The following is a 23,587-nucleotide window of genomic DNA, read 5'->3' as shown; positions in this document are numbered from 1 at the left end:
ATTTTGTAGGGGTTAACACATAGATTTTGAGAAAAATTCAAAAAATATGACAATATTGTTTTAATGCATAGTTTTATCATGAACTAACATATGATGATGGTCAGAGAGGTATGAAACCTTTGTTGTCCGTTTATCTAGAATAGCGATTTTATTATGGTTTGTCCACTGATTTAAGGAGTATATGAAGTTTTACTAAATTAACTGATAAAAAAATAGAACGATGCCCAGGTATCATGAAAGATATTTAGAATAAATTAATAAAAATGTAGAATGTGGTGAGAAATTTTAAAACAACACTAAAGATTATAGGCTTCAATATATTAACCATTTACCGAAAAGCTGAATATTTTGTAGGGACACATAGATTTTGAGTTTTTTTTTTTTAAAATGACAATGTTCTTTTAATGCATAGCTATAACATGAACTAACATATGATGATGGTCAGAGAGACTTAGAACCTTGGTTTTCTCTGTTTCTTTTGAATAGCGATTTTACTGTTATTTGTCCACTAATTTAGGGAGCTTATGAAGTTTTACTAAATTAATTGATAAAAAAAGAGAACAATGCTCATGTACTATGAAAGAAAGTTTAAAATACATTAATAAAAATGTATAATGTGGTTAGAAATTTTAAAACAACACTAAAGATTATAGGCTTCTGTATATAATAGAACATTTACCGAAAAACTGAATATTTCGCAGGGGTTAACACATAGATTTTGAGAAAAATTCAAAAAATATGACAACATTGTTTTAATGCATAGTTGTATCATGAACTAACATATGATGATGGTAAGAGAGGTTCGAAACCTTTGTTGTCTCCGTTTCACTAGAATAGCGATTTTATTGTGGTTTATCAACTGATTTAGGGAGCATATGAATTTTACTAAATTAATTGATAAAAAATGAAACGATAACCATGTACATTATAAAATAGTTTGGAATACATTAATACAATTGTAGAATGTGGTTATAAATTTTAAAACAACACTAAAGATTATAGGTTTCAGTATATTAACCAATTAACGAATAACTGAATATTTTGTAGGTGTTAACATATAGATTTTGAGAAAAAAATCAAAAAATATGACAATATTGTTTTAATGCAGATTTGTATCAATAGCTATCATATGATTATGGTCAGAGAGGTTTGGAACATTTTTTGTCACCGTTTCTCTAGAATAGTGATTCTATTATGGTCTGTTAACTGATTTAGGGATCATATGAAGTTTTACTAAATTAATTGATAAAAAAATAGAAATATGACCATGTACCATGAAGCAATTTAAAATACATTAATACAATGTATAATGTGGTTAGAAATTTTAAAACAACACTAAAGATTATAGGCTTCAGTATATTAACAATTTACCAAAAAAATTGAATATTTTGTAGGGGTTAACACATAGATTTTGAGAAAAATTTTAAAAACATGGTAATATTGATTTAATGCATAGTTGTATCATGAACAAACATATGATAATGGTCAGAGAGGTTAGAAACCTTTGTTCTCTTTGTTTCTCTAGAATAACAATTTTATTGTGGTTTGTCCACTAATTTAGGAAGCATGTGAAGTTCTACTAAATTGACTGATAAAAAATAGAACGATGCCTATGTATCATCAAACATAGTTTACAATACATTAATACAAATGTAGAATATGATTAGAAATTTCAAAATAACACTAAATAATATAGGCTTCAGTATATTAACCATTTACCAAAAAACTAAATATTTTGTAGGGGTTAACACATAGATTTTGAGAAATTTTTTAAAAATATGACAATGTTATTTTAAGGCATAGTTGTATCACGAACTTACATATGATGATGGTCAAAGAGGTTTGGACCTTTGTTGTCTCCGTTTCTCTTGAATATGGATTTTATTGTGGTTTGTCCACTGATTTATGGAGCATATGAAGTTTTACTAAATTGACTGATAAAAAATAGAACTATGCCTATGTATCATCAAAGATAGTTTAGAATACATTAATACAAATGTAGAATGTGGTTAGAAATTTTAAAACAACACTAAAGATTATAGGTTTCAGTATATTCACCAATTAATGAATAACTGAATATTTTGTAGGAGTGTTAACACATAGATTTTGAGGAAAATAAAAAAATTTAACAATATTTTTTTAATGCATTGTTGTATTAAGAACTACCATATGATTATGGTCAGAGAGGTTTGGAACCTTTGTTGTCTCCGTTTCTCTAGTATAATGATTTTATTGTGGTTTGTTCATTAATTTAGGGAGCATATGAAGTTTTACTAAATTAATTGATAAAAAATAGTTTAGAATATATTAATACAATCGTAGAATATGGTTAAAAGTTTTAAAACATCACAAAAGATTATAGGATTCAGTATATCAACTTTTTACCGAAAAACTAAATATTTTGTAGGGGGTTAACACATAGATTTTGAGAAAAATTCAAAAAATGTGACAAAATTGTTTAAATGCATATTTGTATCATGAACTAACATATGATTATGGTCAGAGAGGTTTAGAATTTTTATTGTCTCATTTTTTCTAGAATAGAGATTTTATTGTGGTTTGTCCACTAATTTAGGGACTATATGAAGTTTTACTAAATTAATTGATAAAAAAATAGAAATATGCCCATGTACCATGAAATATAGTTTAGAATACATTAATTCAAATGTAGAATATGGTTAGAAATTTTAAAACAACACTAAAGATTATAAACTTCAGTATAATAACTATTTACCGAAAAACTGAATATTTTCTAGGGGTTAACATATATAATTTAAGAAAAATTCAAAAAATATAATAATATTTTTTAATTAATGGTGGTATCAAGAACTATCATATGATTACAGTCAGAGAGGTTTAGAACCTTTATTTTCTCCGGTTCACTAGAATAGCGATTTTATTGAGGTTTATCCACTCATTTAGGAACCATACGAAGTTTTACTAAATTAATTGATAAAAAATAGAATGATAACCATGTACCATAAAAGATAGTTTAGAATATATTAATGCAATTGAGAATGTGTTTGTAAGTCTTAAAACAACACTAAAGATTGTAGGATTTAGTATATCAACTTTTTATCGAAAAACTGAATATTTTGTAGGGGAGTTAACATATAGATTTTGAGAAAAATTTAAAAATTGTGACAAAATTGTTTTAATGCATAGTTGTAACATGAACTAACATATGATTATGGTCATAGAGGTTTGGAACCTTTCTTGTCTCCATTTCTCTATAATAGCGATTTTACTGTGGGTTGTCCACTGATTTAGTGAACATATAAAGTTTTACTAAATTAATTGATAAAAAAATAGAATGATGCCCATGTACCATGAAATATAGTTTAGATACATTAATTCAAATGTAGAATATGGTTAGAAATTTTAAAACAACACTAAAGATTATAGGTTTCAGTATATTAACCAATTAACGAAAAACTGAATATTTTGTAGGGGTTAACACATAGAATTTGAGAAAAATTCAAAAAATATAACAATATTGTTTTAATGCATAGTTGTATCAAGAACTATCATATGATTATGGTAAGAGAGGTTTAGAACCTTTGTTGTCTCCATTTCTCTAGAATAATGATTTTATTTTGGTTTGTTCACTGATTTAGGGAGCATATGAAATTTTATTAAACTAAATGATAAAAAATAGAACGATGCCCATGTACCATGAAATATAATTTAGAATACAAAAATACAAATTTACAATGTAGTTAAAAATTTTAAAACAACTCTAAAGATTATAGACTTCGGTATAATAACCATTTACCGAAAAACTGAATATTTTCTAGGGGTTAACACATAGAATTTGAGAAAAATTCAAAAAATATAATAATATTTTTTTATTTAATGGTTGTATCAAGAACTATTATATGATTACGGTCAGAGAGGTTTAGAACCTTTATTGTCTCCGGTTCACTAGAATAACGATTTTATTGAGGTTTGTCCACTCATTTAGGAACCATATGAAGTTTTACTAAATTAACTGATAAAAAATAGAACCATGCTCATGTATCATGAAAGATAATTTAGACCACATTAATACAAATGTAAAATATGGTTAGAAACTTTAAAACAACACTAAAGATTATAGGCTTCAGTATATTAACCATTACCGAAAAGCTGAATTTTTTGTAGGGGGTTAACACATAGCTTTTGAGAAAAAATCAAAAAATATGACAATATTGTTTTAATGCATAGTTATATCATGAACTAACATATGATGATGGTTAGAGAGGTTTGAAACCCTTGTTGTCTCCGTTTCACTAGAATAGCGATTTTATTGTGGTTTGTCCACTGATTTAGAGAGCATGTAAATTTTACTAAATTAATTGATAAAAAATGGAACGATTACCATGTACCATAGAATATAGTTTAGAATACATAAATACAAATGTAAAATGTAGTTAAAATTTTTAAAACAACTCTAAAGATTATAGGTTTCAATATATTAACCATATACCGAAAAACTGAATATTTTGTAGGGGTTAACACATAGATTTTGAGAAAAATTAAAAAAATATGATAATATTGTTTTAATGCATAGTTGTATCATGAACTAACATTTGATGATGTTCAAAGAGGTTTGAAACCTTTGTTGTCTCCGTTTCACTAGAATAACGATTTTATTGTGGTTTGTCCACTAATAGAGCATGTAAAATTTACTAAATTAATTGATAAAAAAATGGAACGATAACAATGTACCATAGAATATAGTTTCAAATATATTAATACAAACGTAAAATGTGGTTAGAAATTTTAAAACAACACTAAAGATTATAGGATTAATTGTATTAACCATTTACCGAAAAATTGAATATTTTGTAGGGGACATAGATTTTGAGAAAAATTAAAAAATATAACAATATATTTTTAATGCATAGTTGTATCATGAAATAACATATGATTATAGTCAGAGAGGTTTGGAACTTTTGTTGTCTTTGTTTCTCTAGAATAACGTTTTTATTGTGGTTTGTCCACTAATTTAGGAAGCCTATGAAGTTTTACTAAATTAGCTGATAAAAAATAGAACCATGCCCATGTGCCATGAAAGATAGTTTAGAACACATTAATATAAATGCAGAATATGATTAGAAATTTTAAAACGACACTAATGATTATAGATTTCAGTATATTAACTATTTACCGAAAAACTTAATATTTTGTAGGGGTTAACATATAGATTTTGAGAACAATTCAAAAAGTATGACAATATTATTTTAATGCATAGTTGTATCATTAGCTAACACATGATGATGGTCAAAGAGGTTCGAAACTTTTTTGTCTCCGTTTCACTAGAATAGCGATTTTATTGTGGTTTTTGTCTACTTATTTAGTGAGCATGTGAATTTTACTAAATTAATTGATAAAAATGGAATGATAACAATGTACCATAGAATGTAATATAGAATATATTAATATTAATGTAGAATGTGGTTAGAAATTATAAAACAACACTAAAGATTATAGGATTTAGTATATTAACCATTTACCGAAAAGTTGAATATTTTGTAGGGGTTAACACATAGATTTTGAGAAAAATTCAAAAAATATGACAATATTATTTTAATGCATAGCTATATCATGTACAAACATATGATGATGGTCAGAGAGGTTTGGAACCTATGTTGTTTCCGTTTCACTATAATATCGATTTTATTGTGGTTTGTCCACTTATTTAAGGAACATATGAATTTTATTTAATTAATTGATAAAAAATGAAACGATAACCATGTACCATAAAAGATAGTTTATAATATATTAATACAATTGTAGAATGTGATTAGAAATTTTGAAACAATACTTAAGATTATAGGTTTCGGTATATTAACTATTTACCGAAAAATTAAATATTTTGTATGGGTTAACACATATAATTTAAGAAACATTAAAAAATATAACAATATTGTTTTAATGCATAGATGTATCAAGAACTAGAATATGATTATGTTCCGAGAGGTTTGAAAATTTTGTTGTCTCCGTTTTTCTAAAATAACGATTTTATTGTGGTTTGTCCACTGATTTAGGGAGCATATGAAGTTTTACTAAATTAACTGATAAAAAATAGAACCATGCCCATGTACCATGAAAGATATTTTAGAACACATTAATACAAATGTAGAATATGGTTAGAAGTTTTAAAACAACACTACAGATTATAGGCTTCATGACCATTACCGAAAAACTGAATATTTTGTAGTGGTTAACACATAGATTTTGAGAAAAATTCAAAAAATATGACAATATTGTTTTAATGCGTAGTTGTATCATAAACTAACATCTGATGATGGTCAGATAGGTTTAAAACTTTTTTTGTCTCCGTTTCACTAAAATAGCGAATTTATTGTGGTTTGTCCACTCATTTTGAGAGCATGAAAATTTTACAAAATTAATTGATAAAAAATGGAACGATAACAATGTACCATAGAATATAGTTTAGAATACATAAATACAAATGTAGAATGTAGTTAGAAATTTTAAAACAACTCTAATGATTATAGGTTTCAGTATATTAACCATTTCCCGAAAAATTGAATATTTTGTAGGGATTAACACATAGATTTATAGAAATATTTAAAGTATATAAAAAATATTTTTTTTAATGCATAGTTGTATCATGAACTAACATATGACTATGGTCACAGAGGTTTTGAAATTTTTTGTCCCCGTTTCTCTAGAATAATGATTTTATTCTGGTTTGTCCACTGATTTAGGGAGCATATGAAGTTTTACTAAATTAACTAATAAAAAATAGAACCATGCCCATGTACCATGGAAGATAGTTTAGAACATATTATTAAAAATGTAGAATATGGTTAGAAATTTTAAACGACACTAAAGATTATAGGTTTCAATATATTAACCATTTACCGAAAAACTTAATATTTTATAGGGGTTAACACATAGATTTTGAGAAAAATTCAAAAAGTATGACAATACTGTTTTAATGCATAGTTGTATCATGACTTAACATATGATGATGGTCAAAGAGGTTTGAAACTTTTGTTGTCTCCGTTTCACTAGAATAGCGATTTTATTATGGCTTGTCCACTGATTTAAGGAGCATGTAAATTTTACTAAATTAATTGGTAAAATTTGGAATGATAACAATGTACCATAGAATATAATTTAGAATATATTAATATAAATGTAGAATGTGTTTAGAAATTTTAAAACAACATTAAAGATTATAGGTTTTAGTATATTAACCAATTAACGAAAACTGAATATTTTGTAGGGGTTAACACATAGAATTTGGAAAAAATTCAAAAATTATAACAATACTGTTTTAATGCATAGTTGTATCAAGAACTATCATATGATTATGGTAAGAGAGGTTTAGAACCTTTGTTGTCTCCGTTTCTCTAGAATAATGATTTTATTGTGGTTTGTTCACTGATTTAGGGAGCATATGAAGTTTTACTAAAATAATTATAAGAAATAGAATGATGCCCATGTACCATGAAAGATAATTTAGAATACACAATTACAAATGTAGAATGTAGTTAAAAATTTTAAAACAACTCTAAAGATTATAGGTTTCAGAATATTAACCATTTACCGAAAAACTTAATATTTTGTAAGGGTTAACACATAGATTTTGAGAAAAATTTAAAAAATATAACAATATTTTTTAATGCATAGTTATATCATGAACTAACATATGATTATGGTCAGAGAGGTTTGGAACTTTTGCTGTTTACGTTTTTCTAGAATAACGATTTTGTTGTGGTTTGTCCATTGATTTAGGGAGCATATGAAGTTTTACTAAATTAACTGATAAAAAATAGAACCATGCTCATGTACCATGAAAGATAGTTTATAACACATTAATACAAATGTAGAATATGGTTAGAAACTTTAAAACAACACTAAAGATTATAGGCTTCAGTATGTTAACCATTACTGAAAAACATAATATTTTGTAGGGGTTAACACATAGATTTTGAGAAAAATTCAAAAAATATGACAATATTGTTTTAATGCATAGTTGTATCATGAACTAACATATGATGATAGGTTTGAAACCTTTTCTGTCTCCGTTTCACTAGAATAGCGATTTTATTGTAGTTTGTCCACTAATTTAGAGAGCATGTAAAGTTTACTAATTTAATTGATAAAAAAATAGAACCCTAACCATGTACCATAGAATATAGTTTAGAATACATAAATACAAATGTAGAATGTAGTTAGAAATTTTAAAACAACTATAAAAATTATAGGTTTCAGTATATTAACCATATACCGAAAAACTGAATATTTTATAGGGGTTAACACATATATTTTGAGAAAAATTCAAAAAATATGAAAATATTGTTTTAGTGCATAGTTGTATCATGAACTAACATCTGATGATGGTCAAAGAAGTTTGATACCTTTTTTGTCTTCATTTCACGAGAATAGCGATTATATTGTGGTTTGTCCACTGATTTAGAGAGCATGTAAAGTTTACTAAATTAATTGATAAAAAATAGAACGATAATCATGTACCATAGAATATAGTTTAGAATATATTAATACAAACGTAGAATGTGGTTAGAAATTTTAAAACAACACTAAAGATTATAGGATTTAGTATATTAACCATTTACCAAAAAAAATGAATATTTTGTAGGGGTTAACACATATATTTTGAGAAAAATTCAAAAAATATAACAATATATTTTTAATGCATAGTTGTATCATGAACTAACATATGATTATAGTCAGAGAGGTTTGGAACTTTTGTTGTATTTGTTTCTCTAGAATAATGTTTTTATTGTGGTTGGTCCACTAATTTAGGAAGCATATGAAGTTTTACCATATTAACTGATAAAAAATAGAACCATGCCCATGTACCATGAAAGATAATTTAGAACACGTTAATATAAATGTAGAATATGGTTAAAAATTTTAAAACCACACTAAAGATTATAGGTTTCAGTATATTAACCATTTACCGAATAACTTACCGAAAAAACACATTGATTTTGAGAAAAATTCAAAAAAATATAACAATATTGTTTTAATGCATAGTTGTATCAAGAACTATCATATGATTATGGTAAGAGAGGTTTAGAACCTTTTTTGTCTCCATTTCTCTAGAATAATGATTTTATTGTGGTTTGTTCACTAATTTAGGGAGCATATGAAGTTCTACTAAATTAAATGATAAAAAATAGAACGATGCCCATGTACCATGAAAGATGGTTTAGATTATATTAATGCAAATGTATAATATGGTTAGAAATTTTAAAACAACACTAAAGATTATAGGCTTCAGTATATTAATCATTTACCGAAAAACTGAATATTTTTAGGGGTTAACACATAGATTTTGAGAAAATTTCAAAAAATATTATAATATTGTCTTAATGCGTAGTTGTATCAAGAAAACCATGTACCATGAATGATAATTTATAATACATTAATATAAATGTAGAACGTGGTTAGAAAATTTAAAACAACACTAATGATTATAGGATTCAGTATATTAACCATTTACCAAAAAACTGAATATTTTGTAGGGGTTAACACATAGATTTTGAGAAAAATTCAATAAATATTACAATATTATTTTAATGCATATTTGTATCATGAACTGACATATGATGATGGCCAGAGAGGTTTGGAACCTTTTTTGTCTCCCTTTCACTATAATAGGGATTTTTTATGGTTTGTCCACTTATTTAGAGAGCATATGAATTTTACTAAATTAATTGATAAAAAAAATGGAACGATAACCATGTACCACAAAAGATAGTTTAGAATTTATTAATAAAATTGTGGAATGTAGTTAGAAATTTTAAAAACAACACTGAAGATTATAGGTTTTAGTATATTAACCATTTACCGAAAAACTGAATATTTTGTAGGGGTTAGTTAACACATAGATTTTGAGAAAAAATCAAAAAATATAACAATATTGTTTTAATGCATAGTTGTATCAAGAACTAGCATATGATTATGGTCAGAGAGGTTTGGAACCTTTGATGTCTCCATTTCACTAGAATAGCAATTTTATTGTAGTTTGTCCAATGATTTAGAGAGCATATGAAGTTTTACTAAATTAATTGATAAAAAATAGAACGATGTCCATGTACCGTGTAAAAGAGTTTAGAATACATTAATACAAATGTGGGATGTGGTTAGAAATTTTTAAACAACACAAAAGATTATAGGCTTCAATCTATTAATCATTTACCGAAAAAATGAATATTTTGTCGGGGTTAACACATAGATTTTGAGAAAAATTAATAAAATATGACAATATTGTTTTAATACATGGTTGTATCATGAACTAACATATGATGATAGTCAGGGAGGTTTTGAACCTTTGTTGTCTCCGTTTTTTAGTATCGCAATTTTATTATGGTTTGTCAATTGATTTAGGGAACATATGAAGTTTTACTAAATTAATTGATAAAAAAAATAGAACGATGCTCATGTACCATGAAATATAGTTTAGAATACATATAATACAAATGTAGAATATAGTTAGAAATTTTAAAACAACACTAAAGATTATATGATTCTGTATATTAACCATTTACCGAAAAATTGAATATTTTGTAAGGGGTATCTATGAATGGAAAGTTATAGAACGATCAGCTTGAAAATATATTTGTAGGTTCTATACCTCTGTGATGATAGTCATCTGCTTAATTAATAGGATCATAAATTGATTTACATAGATAATCCAATAAATCTGTGAGAAGTTTTACATAGTTAGAAGCATTAACGTTATAAATATCGTTTATATATGTGAATACGTAGGAAAATTCCGAGTACGAATTCACATAATCTAAAACCTAAATAAAATACTCAAAAAAGTATTCAATCAAAATCTAAAAATATATGTTTGTAACATTGAAATATGATGCAGAGAAAGTGTACGCAGTGAGCATTTATTCATACCCATCATCCAATAAGAATACTTGATTGTAACCACTTGGCATAACGTGTTCAAAAAAAAAAAAAAAAAAAAAAAAAAAAAAAAAAACCACTTGGCATAATGAAACCAAGTCGTTCTTAACAATATATTTTTATGTTACAAAAATTGAAAATTTATCTAGGCTTCAAATAGTACAGCGATACAATCAATGCAAACCAGAACCAGCAACATATAGCAAAACAAATGTCGAGTGCTGACTTAAAACATATAATAGTAATTATCAAAACCTAAAAGAGAAATCTCCAAAAAAAATCTAAATATTTTCAAACTTTTTAATTGCCTGTTTTGTGTTCCACTCCAATTATTATTGTATTTAATTATGAGGTTGAAAGTAATTCGAGTATGTTAAGAACAAATGATTCTAAAAACTCCAAATTTCTTGCGCCAGGCTTCAAATTAAAACATTACACAACAATTACAAGTCTTTGTTCGGCAAACATAATACATCGTTAGTAATTATCTAATCTGTGTTGTTCAGTTGCAATCATCATTCAGAACCACATAAATATATATCTTTATAAACATCTGCATATAGGATACTTCTTTAAGAGTTGAATTGATGAGTTTGTACGATGTTGGATACAACGATATCCGTCTGCCAAATAACTGTGAACTAATTCGTATAGGGTTTTTAATAAATTAAATGGTCCAACCTAACTCACTCACCTAAAAAGTACGAATACATGTTTCCCATTGGTCCACTTCCAACTTTCCCAGCCACTGACCACTTCACCTATAATTAAAAGTAGGCTGACAAGTCTTCAACCGATCACTGATTCGTAATAAATTTTTTCTATCTTTGGAGCTCTTTCTTATTACGAGTTTCCTCTTTTGGATTAATTGGTTAACCACATACATCAATTTGAGGGAAAAACACATGATTCAACACACTTTTCCAAGTAAAGTGTAAAAGTTTCGAAGCCGCTAAATTCAATAAATAAAAGTTAAACTCAGATGATATGAAAGCTATGTGCAGTCGACGCAATCCAATCAGAAAACTGTCTATGTTTGGTAATAAATAGGTTAATAATTAGTATGCTCAAAATGCTTAATTAGTGAATTAAGGTAGCTTTACAAAATGTTCTTTTTTTTTTTTGAGAAAAAGGCTTAGCTTTATAAAATGTTGAAATTGTCGTTTATGTGTTCTTGTACTGAAATAATTTCTTGCAACACGGCACGAAAAGATTACAATTTTGTTGTTGTTTCAAAAGTGCGTTCACCTATGGATATTTATATAGTAATACCATATTTTATTATGAAGGGTAGCCTTAAAACGCACACCACGTTCTCCGCAGCACGAATCCTTAACGCAGTCCCCATATTGTCTATTTATACCAAACATTAGGTTGTGTTGTACGTTGCTTATAAATACAAACCTACCTAATAACCAACTATCTCCCACATTGTTCATTTCAATGGCAAATTTTAAGTTTCCTCTGCTTATACTTTTCGTTCTCTCTTTCTCCCAGCTTCATCTACTTCAATTTCACCATGACTTTTTCTCTTCTTTTCCGGTCAAGATCGGTCTACTCATCATGTCCATCCTCCTCTGTGCTTACTCAAGCACCCGGTCTAAACCAGTTTACCTCGTCGACTTCTCATGTCACCAACCCACCGACTCATGCAAAATCTCATCCGAAACGTTCTTCAACATGGCCAAAGGTGCTCAACTCTACACCGAAGAAACAATCCAATTCATGACGAGGATACTAAACCGATCCGGTTTAGGAGATGATACGTACGCCCCACGTTGCATGCTGACCTCTCCACCAACACCATCGATGTACGAGGCGAGACATGAAGCCGAATTAGTTATATTCGGAGCTCTCAACTCACTATTCAAGAAAACAGGAGTCGAACCGAGAGATATTGGAATCTTCATTGTAAACTGCAGCTTGTTTAACCCCAACCCATCTCTCTCTTCCATGATTGTTAACCGGTACAAGCTCAAAACCGACGTGAAAACATACAATCTCTCCGGTATGGGATGCAGCGCCGGCGCAATCTCGGTAGATCTCGCCAAGAATCTTCTTAAAGCAAACCCTAATACCTATGCTGTCATTGTTAGCACGGAGAACATGACTCTAAGTATGTATCGAGGCAACGACCGGTCCATGTTAGTCCCTAACTGTCTATTTCGGGTAGGAGGTGCCGCGGTTTTGCTCTCAAACCGGAGCCAAGACAGAGTTCGGTCTAAGTACGAGTTAACTCAACTCGTTAGGACCCACAAAGGCGCTAGCGACAAACATTACACTTGTGCAGACCAAAAAGAAGACGACAAAGGTATCGTTGGAGTATCACTATCTAGAGAACTAACCATTGTTGCTGGTGACACGTTAAAGACGAATCTAACCGCACTTGGTCCACTTGTTCTGCCTTTATCTGAAAAGCTCCGGTTTATTATCTCTATTGTAAAGAGTAGGCTTTTTAGGTTAAAGAGCAGTCCATATGTTCCGAATTTTAAACTATGTTTCGAGCATTTCTGTATCCACGCTGGTGGTAGAGCGTTACTTGACGCGGTTGAAAAAGGACTTGGCCTCAGTGAAGTTGATCTCGAGCCGTCTCGGATGACGTTGCACCGGTTTGGAAACACTTCCAGCTCGTCTCTGTGGTACGAGCTGGCTTACATAGAGGCTAAGTGTCGGGTCAAGCGTGGAGATCGGGTTTGGCAGTTGGCGTTCGGGTCGGGTTTTAAATGCAATAGTATTGTGTGGAGAGCGTTGAGAACGATTTCGGCGAGCGAGACACTGGTGGGCAACCCGTGGGGTGACTCGATTCACAAGTATCCGGTTCACGTGACATAACTTTAGTGGTGAAGTCACGTGACAAAGTGTCATATGTCATATCTAGTAAGTGTATCTTTTTATTCAAGCCGTTACCTAAAATATGTATTAGACGAATCATCGTCTAAAATGTTCTACGTGTATCTTTTCTAAAAATATCCAATAATTAATGCGTGTAATCGACTGGGCCAATATATTAATGGGCTTTGTTGGTGAAACCCAACAAGCTACTGATTAGTTGTATATGTGGGCTAGACTCTCCCACCACCACATAAAGGACGGAGACGCAATGTGGACCGTGAAACCGGTACCGATGCCGGTTCAATTTTTCAGGGGGATAACCGCATCAATCTCCGTCGGCTATTCACAGCCTCCGCCGCGTAATTACGACGGAATCCACCTTCGACTCTGTAACATCCCGACGAAATCGCAAACATCCGAATCCGTCGGTGGATTAGGCCAACAAATCATCCTCCGGTCCGCCGATTCGAACCCTAGTAAACCGATCCCAAAGGAGAGGGAGATTACGGGATCAGACGTGCTTTGGGCGATTCAGAGAGCGACGGCTCAGCGGAACAAATCCAAAGCCGATAGAATGAAGAAGAAGAAGATAAGAAGCGTGGAGCTGTCATCATCCTCGGCGAGTAAGTCCACCGGAGATAGCGGTCTTGATTACCTTAACGTGAAGGCGTTAACGATCAAGAACGATTGGGGACAAAGACTGGACGAATACGACAAGCTTCTCAAAAACTTACAAGACACGGAGCTTTGACTTTAACCTTTCGGACAACATCACACATATTCGCAGAGTACTTTTTAGTTCACTATTTTTTTAACGCTAACTATTAAATTAACGCAAGAGCGTGTAAACACTTATTGTTATTCGTAGCGACCAACAACGAAGTTATTAAAATAAATTTTTTAATTGCATTACTGTAGTTATTACATCAACATGCATGAAGCAACTTGTCATAAATCATAGTGGATAAATATATCAACCCATTCATAACGACAAATGGGACTTTCTGATGTAAGAATCTTTGAAGATTTTTTCTTTTGTGCAAGAAGATTTTTGTTTATAACTTACTTGTTGAACCAGTACACTTATGCGTTTATGTCACGGACACGTGTACATACCCTAGCCTCCTTGTAAACTTTTCCCGGTCGGCACATATAGCCTTTGGTCGGAGCACAATGAGCATCCTCCGAGCATATACACAATCCCTCCAGTGCACATCCATCTTTTACAATCGTCGCGTTCCCTTTGATCCCTAGGATTTGATCCGTCCATTCGCTCGAGAATAAACCGTCCGGATCATAACTCTCCTTCACTTTCAAGAACGCTGATGCGTTTTTGTACTTTTTAATCACTCCATCAAATGCTACGTTTCTGTTCTTACCCCAATGTGGCAATGCATTATACTTGAACAACGCAATTTGCTCGATTTCTTCTATAAAATCCTCGTATAGTCGCGGTGTTAAAGGATCCTTGGCTCGGTAATACGTAAGGTCAAAGTCAATGGCTTCCGTATCTTTCCCAAGATAAGCTGGAGAGGCCGTGACATAACGCATTAGAATACCATTATAAAGTTCAAGTCCACATAGAGATTTCTGATCGATCTTGATAAGAGATTTTATGTCGGTGATGAAACTTTTGACTTGCGTGAGAGGAATACTGAAACATGTTTGATGATAAAATTCGCCTTTTATACGTGAATCCCACGCACACGCCGTGGTTAACCCATCCTGAAGGCTATCTAGACATGATCCTGACGTCATCATACGGTTTTGGCTTCCAATGACCGGATAGCCGGTGAATGCAATACCTAAACAACGCCATTGAATTTTTTTTTTAACATAAACATGGGAGTGAATAAATTTCGTATATGAAGTCAACCAAAATGTATAATAAAACGAAAAGTTAGTTTTTACCATTGTTTGTCAAACCGTAGGAGCTACTAAACAGTGTAGATGAAATTAGTGTGGCTTCCGTACACTTCCCAGTCGCATCTCGGAATATCTCTTGCTTCTCCTCTAAATTATTGTACAATAAGAATGAAATGAAACAAAACATATATCTTATGATTAAAAGGAAAGTCAGAGATGTTCTAAGAAAAAGAGAGAAAAAGATAGCGAGAGATGAAATTTCTAAAATAATATTTGATGGAATCGTCAGTAAAGTAAAATATCATTTTTTCCCTTTGACAAAAAGATTTAATCTATTTTCTAACCAATAGATGTCAAGTTGTCACGTTTAAATACGTCTATCATCCAACAGTTAAATTTTCTTATCCAGGACATGGTTGAAGTTATAAGTTAATAGAAATCTAATTCAGTAACCACCTGATTACATCTTCAAATATTGGTTCATAAATTGTTCGCATATGTACCTTTATATTTTACCTCCACATAAATTCAAACCTTTTTCTCACAAAAACTTTAGGCTGTAAATGATTTTTTTTATGAATGAAATCACGCAAAATTAGTTATTCATACGTATTCCAAAAAAAAATACCTGTTAATTGGTAAAACAAAACATTTGGATTACATACATTTCGGTGGGATAAATGAAAAAACTGTGAATCATGTTAAAATCATTCATGATAAATAAAAAGAAAAGGAATGTAAGGAATGATATAATTAAAATATAATTAAAACACAATTACATATTTCATTCCTTTACTTCCTTAAATTATCACGATTTCATTCCATTTTTATTCCATTAGTTTCAATTCCTTTTATTCTATACATTCCTAAAATGAGTTACCTGTTATAGCCTTAGAAATAAGGATATCTAGGAACTGATGTAAAAAAAAAAGATAGCTAGGAACCTGATGATCTTATGATGGCTAATGCCGCAGAGGGTTGGGAACGGAACGGCAAGAAATCATACAAACCGTTGCCCGGCGTGTTGACTGCTACTCGGTCATCCATTCGATACACAACTTTACCTTGGCTTGGTAACCATACGAAATCCGCGAACTCATGTTTTTCCCCCAATGTGAGGACTTGATCATCGAAATCCAAATCGTTTTTCATAACATATTTTAACGATCTTTTGAACATTGGTTGTAAACCAAAAGTCACCTTTAATAAATGAAACATTTATAGTTAAAGAGTATAATTTTGGTTTTTATTTAAACCGAAAAAAGTAAATATAGATGATCTAACCTGGGAGATAACACCAAGAACACCAAGAGAAACCTTTGCCGCGTTAAACTCCACAGGAGTTGTACTCTCACTTAATACTCTAACCTTTGCAAATCCATCATTGACCGAGCCAGGACTAACAATCTTGATCTCGGTAACATAATCATGGACCGCACTTCCTTTACCCCACAATGAGCTCCCGTGAGCACCGGTTCCCAACATACCACCCACGGTCAGTCCCCACCAATATGGTGCATAAGGCAACGCCAATCCAACCTTAGCCGCTTCAGTTATCAACTGCCTAAGTGTCACACCGCTCTCAACTGTCAGGGTCATGGCCCCTACATCGGCTTGCACCGTGTGGTTTAGAAACTTTGTGCTTATGAACAAACCGTCGGTTCCGTCCGTGCACGCAAGCTTAGGAATGCTATGCGAATATCGAGTGGTCACACGCATTTTGCGTCTGGCTTTTGTGGCTGCTGCCACGATAGAGACAAGCTCGGCTTCGGTTGTTGGGTACGCAACGTTGGCGGCTCGACATGTGGACCGGTCTGGGAAGACTCCGTATGAGTTTGTGACGCTACAATCCGTGTTTCCTGAGACACATCTCACAGGATCTTCCGGAGGTGTTGAGAGTGCCGTATGCACAAGTGTAAACATACAACATAACCCCAGGACGATCCGCCAATACGAAGGAAAAAAACGAAATGCCATGTTTTTTGTTGAAATTTTTTAGATGTATTGCGAATGGTGCTTTTGGTCTAATATATAGAGGTGGTGTGGTGTAAAAGGCTGGCTCAGTGCGATTTAAATATAATATTTTTGTTAAGTCATAAAAAAGGCTGAGAGGAGATACTTCATGCTAGATGTTGTGTAGAAACTTCAAACATATTCGATCCATTAGTAGGGGACTGTCAAGTTAATAAAGTTATATCACATGGTCTTACCCCCATAGGCCTCGGCACCGTTTATTGCTTTCCGGAAAAGAAATGTTAATGGAAAATCCTTCAGCGTATGTATCCACTAATCCATATAACCCTTAAAATTTTATCAGTTTTTATTCCCTCTACTTTTATCCGCTAGCAAATAATACGTTTTGTCCCCTAAACATAAGCCGTTAATTGAAAGGTGCGTTATATATGTTATATCAGAAAAAAAATCGACGAGTCCATCTCTTATCAAATATGACTAAAACATCAAATCATTTTATTTCTGCTTAGTATAATTAGTAGTTAATGTTCTTCGTAAAGTTCTCATGGAAATATTGGCTTGCGTATGTAATTTGTCGTGCATATATAGTTGAATAGTTAGTTATCTTTGCCACGTCGTCTTATGCAACTAAAAACGATAGTCGATAACACCTTATTATTAAAAATCGAAAACTAAAGGTAGACGTGAATACTCAATCAACCGTATGTTCACGACAAGTTCCACTAGTAATTAATTATAACATAAATTTCGTAGCAGCCAAGAATTCAACTCTTGAAAGCCTTGACAATACCACTCTTTTATGAAACACACAATAGATGGGTCTTTTTTGTTTTTGGTTAATATAAAAAAATATAAATGTACAGACGGGAAAGTCTTTGTTCTAACTTAAAAAAAAAACAGAACATGAACCAAGATGAGCAAGTGGAAAGGAAAATTAAAGACGTCGTTGTAAAATATCGTGGTTGTGATGTCATATGAGTGATACGCGGCTAAAATTGCTGGAACATTAGATGGGTTTTACTATAAACAAATAAAGTCAGTTGGATTTTGCCCTATATATAAGTTATAAGATCACTTTTATTTGATAAAAAAAAAAAGATTACTTTTATATGTGAGATAGAAAAAAGTATTGGTCGACATAGCTAGCTTTGTATCTATATATATATGTATATGGATATGCTGTCCATAGCTTGCTACTCAGCATATACTGGTGTAGGCCTTTACAGTCAGTATTGTGGTGTATGGGGTTAGGGTTTCTAAGCTTGTCCCCTAAGTTTAGCTATATGCCTATTTTAATTATGAGAATTTGTACTCCCTATACACAACATCTACCATATTTGCATTTCATACTTTATTTTCCTGCAATTTTCTTCTCCCCATCATTACTATTTTCCCTAGTATTCTATTTTTTTTAGTGTATTGAGCTAATTTTCTCTTTAATTATTCTATAAACGCGTGAATAAGATCCAGTTCACTTTATTATCAATAAGAATGCCATGTCATCCACGTCCCTCACAAAGTCTCACGCCGTTGTCTTCATACTCAAAAGATTTAGACAAAGTCAATGAGACTAAATTTTAATAAACTACATGGTCAATGAATCTCTAACATTTAGGCAAACCCCTCTTCTCTGACTAATTGATAAATTAGTCTTATGATCATGGGCTACGTATACCTCGATCCAGTTCATAACTAATTAAATCGGATTCCTTTTTTAACCGATGGATTGTTTTCAAAAATGGATCCAGCATGAATCCGCTATATCGCACCGGATCGCGACAACCAGATATATTATTTTCCTTCCCACCGCCGATTGAAACCCTATATGTATTTGATTGTAACATATTTTCAGACGATATACATATAAGAACTGTAATTTATCGTAGAAGCATATGAATAACTCTTGTAATTCATATAAGTCAATCCAGTTTAATTATTAATCAGGCTATAATGCCTCACAAAATTTTAACTTTTTATTACAGTAGGCCATTTATTATTTATAATATTATTACAACATCCCTTATATATTAAAGGAGAAGCATTGTAATAAATGCATTCACACTATAATAGATACGTGGCAGCCTCACAATGATTTGATAATAAATATGCTAATGCGTTCACACTATATTCATAAATGTGTTCACACTATATATTTTGTATTTTTTTTTAATATAAAACTCATATGTATGGTTCCAATAAAACTTTAGATTTTTCGGTTCGAATCAAAACAAATAACGAATCAAAAGCTAAACTATATATATATTATTTTTATTGTTTACCGATAAAGTTGGGCAAAATATTTATAAGTTTTGATTCAATTCGTTATCCGTTTTGAATTAAACCAAAAAATATGGATATCCGTAACTTTACGAAGCAAATCAATTACTAAAATACAATTAAAGAAAAGCAAATCACAAATACCAATATTTTTAAGAGTGATTATCAAATTCGATCTATTATATGCATATATATACATATATGTACAGAATTATATATATATATATGTTATATATATTATAGTTTATATAAGTTTTACAATATTTTTATAAATTAAATTTACTATATTAGGTATTAAAATTTAAAAAGTAAATAATATTTTATTTTTGTAATAAAACGTTATGATTAAATTTTCAATTAATTTTTAAATTTTATTTACGGATCAAATCGGATATTCTTTAAAATTCTAAATCATTTCGGATATCATAATCACCGACTATCCAAGTGGCTAAAGATTGAATCGACATGAATGTTTCCAAATACTCGGATATTCGATCTGTGCCACCTCTATTTACGGATACAGTTGATTTTTTATATAAAAAAATTCACTAATGTCAAGGCCGTTTTACTTTTTAATTAATTTTAATTTTATCTTTCATGTATTATTTAGAACAAAAATGTCATTAATATTAATTAACAATATCTTTATATATTTGTCATTTATTTTTATATACTTTTACATGTGCACCTTGATGTGAATACTTTATAAGTATTTACCACTACTGAAATATCTATTTTTTTTTTGGAAGTTGAAATTTTTTTTTCTTAATGCTTCTTTCACTACCGACCAAATTGTAGTGAAATGATTAGTCTTAATAATTTTCTTTTCTTTTTCTTGAACTATTATCCGTTTACAAACTATAATATGAAACCACTGGTTCGACATGACGATTATCTAAAATTTATAACATAAAAATAAACAAATAATAATAATTTTTTGTTTTTACCGAAAAAACTAAAAAATCAAACATTATAACAGAATAAACCAAAAAATAATTTAAAACCGAACCAATATCCAGATTAAACAGATTTAATATGTTTTTATTAAAAATAACAAAACTAATAATCACATTCCGCGCAAGGCGCGGGTTATTACCTAGTAAGCAATGTATAACGACGACGGCTTCCTGATATAAGAGGCGATGTAGATAATTAACTTACTGACAGTGCCTCATTTATGCCACTGACACGTGTACAGACCCTAGCCTCTTTGTAAACTTTTCCCGGTCGACACAAGTATCCTTTCGTCGGAGCACAATGAGCATCCTCCGAACATATACACAAACCCTCCAATGCACATCCATTTTTTACAATCGTCGCGTTTCCTTTGATACCTAAGATCTGATCGGTCCATTCGGTCGAGAATAGACCGGTTGGATCATAGCTCTCTTTTACTTTCAAGAATGCGGGAACATTCTTATACTTTTTAATCACGCCATCAAACGCCAAGTTTCTGTTTTTACCCCAATGTGGCAATGCGTTATACTTGAACAATGCTATTTGCTCGATTTCCTCGATGAAATCCTCGTAGAGTCGTGGTGCTAGTGGGTCTTTGGCTCGGTAATATGTTATGTCAAAATCTAGGGCTTCCGTCTCTTTCCCGAGATAAGCTGGAGAAGATGTGACATAACGCATCAAAATACCATAGTGGAGCTCAAGGCCGCATAGAGACTTCGGTTCAATTTTGATAAGAGATTTGATGTCGTTAATAAAACTTTTGACTTGAGTGAGAGCAACACTAAAAGTTGTTTGATGGAAAAATTCGCCATTTATACGGGAATCCCACGCACACGCCGTGATTAATCCATCTTGAAGGCTATCTAGACATGATCCTGACGACATCATACGGTTTTGGCTTCCAATGACCGGGTAACCAGTGAATATAACACCTAAAAAGGGTTAATGTTTGAAACACCGAGGTAAGAGTAAGTAAAGGTTGTATTTGAAATCGATGAACAGTAGATAAGTAAAAACGAAATTAAATACCATTGTTGGTCAAACCGTATGAGGTACCAAACAGTGTAGATGAAATTAATGTGGCTCCTATACACTTCCCATTCGCATCTCTGAACCTCTCTTGCGTCTCCTCTTGAAGCATACAAGAAAACAGATTAAAGTTACGTTTTTCATTTTGTATCCAATGAGAGAAATGATATTATAAGGAGAAAAATATTGGAATCGTGGGTCATTTGATAATCTCTTGGCAACCATACTTCAATTATGCTATATATTATATTTCAGTATCGGTTTTGGATCCAAGAGTTATAATTTTATACAATACTATTTCAAGAATTACCTGATTACGTATGTCTCTCCTCAGTTTTGGATCAACTACCGTTTAAAAGCCGTTGATATATGGAAAATTTTGGTTCAGAAGTCGTTTGTTTTTTGGTTAACTAAGTTTTCATACTTGAAATTTTTAAAAGGAATTTATGAAAATAAAACATATTGAGTAGAAATGTGAAATTTGAGATTAGATCATGGTTTCTTCTGTTTGGTAAAACACGTGATGAACAAGATTGTATCTTTATTTTTACTATTGAAATGCAAACACTTAGCACAAAATAGTTCAGAAAGTTATGTAAAGTCGTACCTGATGATCTTATGATGGCTATAGCCACAGAGAGTTGCGAACGGAATGGCAAGAAATCATACAAACCATTGCCTGACGTGTTGACAGCAACTCGGTCATCCCTCCGATACACGACTTTGCCTTGGCTTGGTAACCACAAGAAATCGGCAAACTCGTGTTTCTTTCCAAAAGTCACCGCTTGTTCCCCGAAATCCGAATCATTTCTCATTGTATATGTTAAAGATCTCTTAAACATTGGTTGCAATTTAAAAGTCACCTTTAAAAAAAAAGTATAGACCACAGCCAAAAAGTTGTAATTAAATTGACATAGAACTATAATATTGCCTTTTGTAGTAAAACACAAAAATAATCAATCTAACCTGAGAGACAACCCCAAGAACACCGAGAGAAACCTTGGCCGCGTTAAACTCGTTAGGAGTCGTAGTCTCGCTTAAAACTCTAACCTTTGCAAACCCATCACTGACCGAGCCAGGACTAACCATTCTGATCTCGGTCACATAATCATGGACCGCACTTCCTTTACCCCACAATGAGCTCCCGTGAGCACCGGTTCCCATCATACCACCCACGGTCAGTCCCCACCAATATGGTGCATAAGGCAACGCCAATCCAACCTTAGCGGCTTCAGCGATTAGCTGCCTAAGTGTCACGCCGCTCTCAACAGTCAAAGTCATGGCCTTTGCATCTGACTGCACCGTGTGGTTTAGAAACTTCGTGCTTATGAACAAACCGTTGGTCCCGTCGGTACAAACGAGCTTAGTTATGCTATGCGAATAACGAGTTGTTACCCGCATTTTCCGTCCGGTTTTAGTGGCTGCAGCCACGATAGCGACGAGTTCATCTTCGGTTGTTGGGTACGCCACGCTGGCAGCTCGACATTTGGAACGGTCGGGGAAGGCTCCATATGAGTTTGTGACTGTGCAATTTGTATTTCCCGACACACACTTTACAGGATCTTCAGGTGGTGTTGAGACTGCCGTAAGCACAAGGGTAAATATGCAAAATAACCCGAGGAGGGTACGCCAAACCGCAGCGTTTTGGGGAAAACCATACGAAGGAGAATAACTAAATACCATCTGCTTTGATTGAGTTTTGTCTGACTCTCACCAAATGTATTGCAAATGGATTTTTTTT

General features: G+C 31.7%; 4 protein-coding genes across 4 annotated transcripts; 2 read left to right on the top strand and 2 right to left on the bottom strand.

Annotated features, from left to right (window-relative positions):
- Nucleotides 1-12,025: 12,025 nt before the first annotated feature.
- LOC106450479 (3-ketoacyl-CoA synthase 13) lies at nucleotides 12,026-13,901 on the top strand. Its single transcript, XM_013892146.3, has one exon. It carries the CDS (start codon nucleotides 12,355-12,357, stop codon nucleotides 13,741-13,743), a length of 1,389 nt encoding a protein of 462 aa, XP_013747600.3. The 5' UTR covers nucleotides 12,026-12,354; the 3' UTR covers nucleotides 13,744-13,901.
- A 65-nt stretch (nucleotides 13,902-13,966) lies between these two features.
- LOC106450480 lies at nucleotides 13,967-14,655 on the top strand. Its single transcript, XM_013892147.3, has one exon. It carries the CDS (start codon nucleotides 13,967-13,969, stop codon nucleotides 14,492-14,494), a length of 528 nt encoding a protein of 175 aa, XP_013747601.2. The 3' UTR covers nucleotides 14,495-14,655.
- LOC106450478 (L-gulonolactone oxidase 5-like) lies at nucleotides 14,627-17,657 on the bottom strand. Its single transcript, XM_048779466.1, has 4 exons — nucleotides 16,894-17,657; nucleotides 16,554-16,809; nucleotides 15,655-15,756; nucleotides 14,627-15,548 (listed from the first exon to the last, which is right to left on the bottom strand). The coding sequence occupies exons 1-4, from the start codon at nucleotides 17,584-17,586 to the stop codon at nucleotides 14,827-14,829; spliced, it is 1,773 nt and encodes a 590-aa protein (XP_048635423.1). The 5' UTR covers nucleotides 17,587-17,657; the 3' UTR covers nucleotides 14,627-14,826.
- A 3,300-nt stretch (nucleotides 17,658-20,957) lies between these two features.
- On the bottom strand, nucleotides 20,958-23,587 carry LOC106450477 (L-gulonolactone oxidase 2). The gene is made up of 4 exons (XM_013892144.3): nucleotides 22,813-23,587; nucleotides 22,454-22,709; nucleotides 21,847-21,948; nucleotides 20,958-21,749 (listed from the first exon to the last, which is right to left on the bottom strand). The coding sequence occupies exons 1-4, from the start codon at nucleotides 23,527-23,529 to the stop codon at nucleotides 21,013-21,015; spliced, it is 1,812 nt and encodes a 603-aa protein (XP_013747598.1). The 5' UTR covers nucleotides 23,530-23,587; the 3' UTR covers nucleotides 20,958-21,012.

The sequence above is a fragment of the Brassica napus genome, chromosome A5 (assembly GCF_020379485.1).
Source record: "Brassica napus cultivar Da-Ae chromosome A5, Da-Ae, whole genome shotgun sequence".
In the NCBI taxonomy this organism is placed as follows: Eukaryota; Viridiplantae; Streptophyta; class Magnoliopsida; order Brassicales; family Brassicaceae; genus Brassica; species Brassica napus.
Note: the sequence above shows the minus strand (reverse complement) of the source record. Positions and strands in the feature narration are given on the sequence as shown.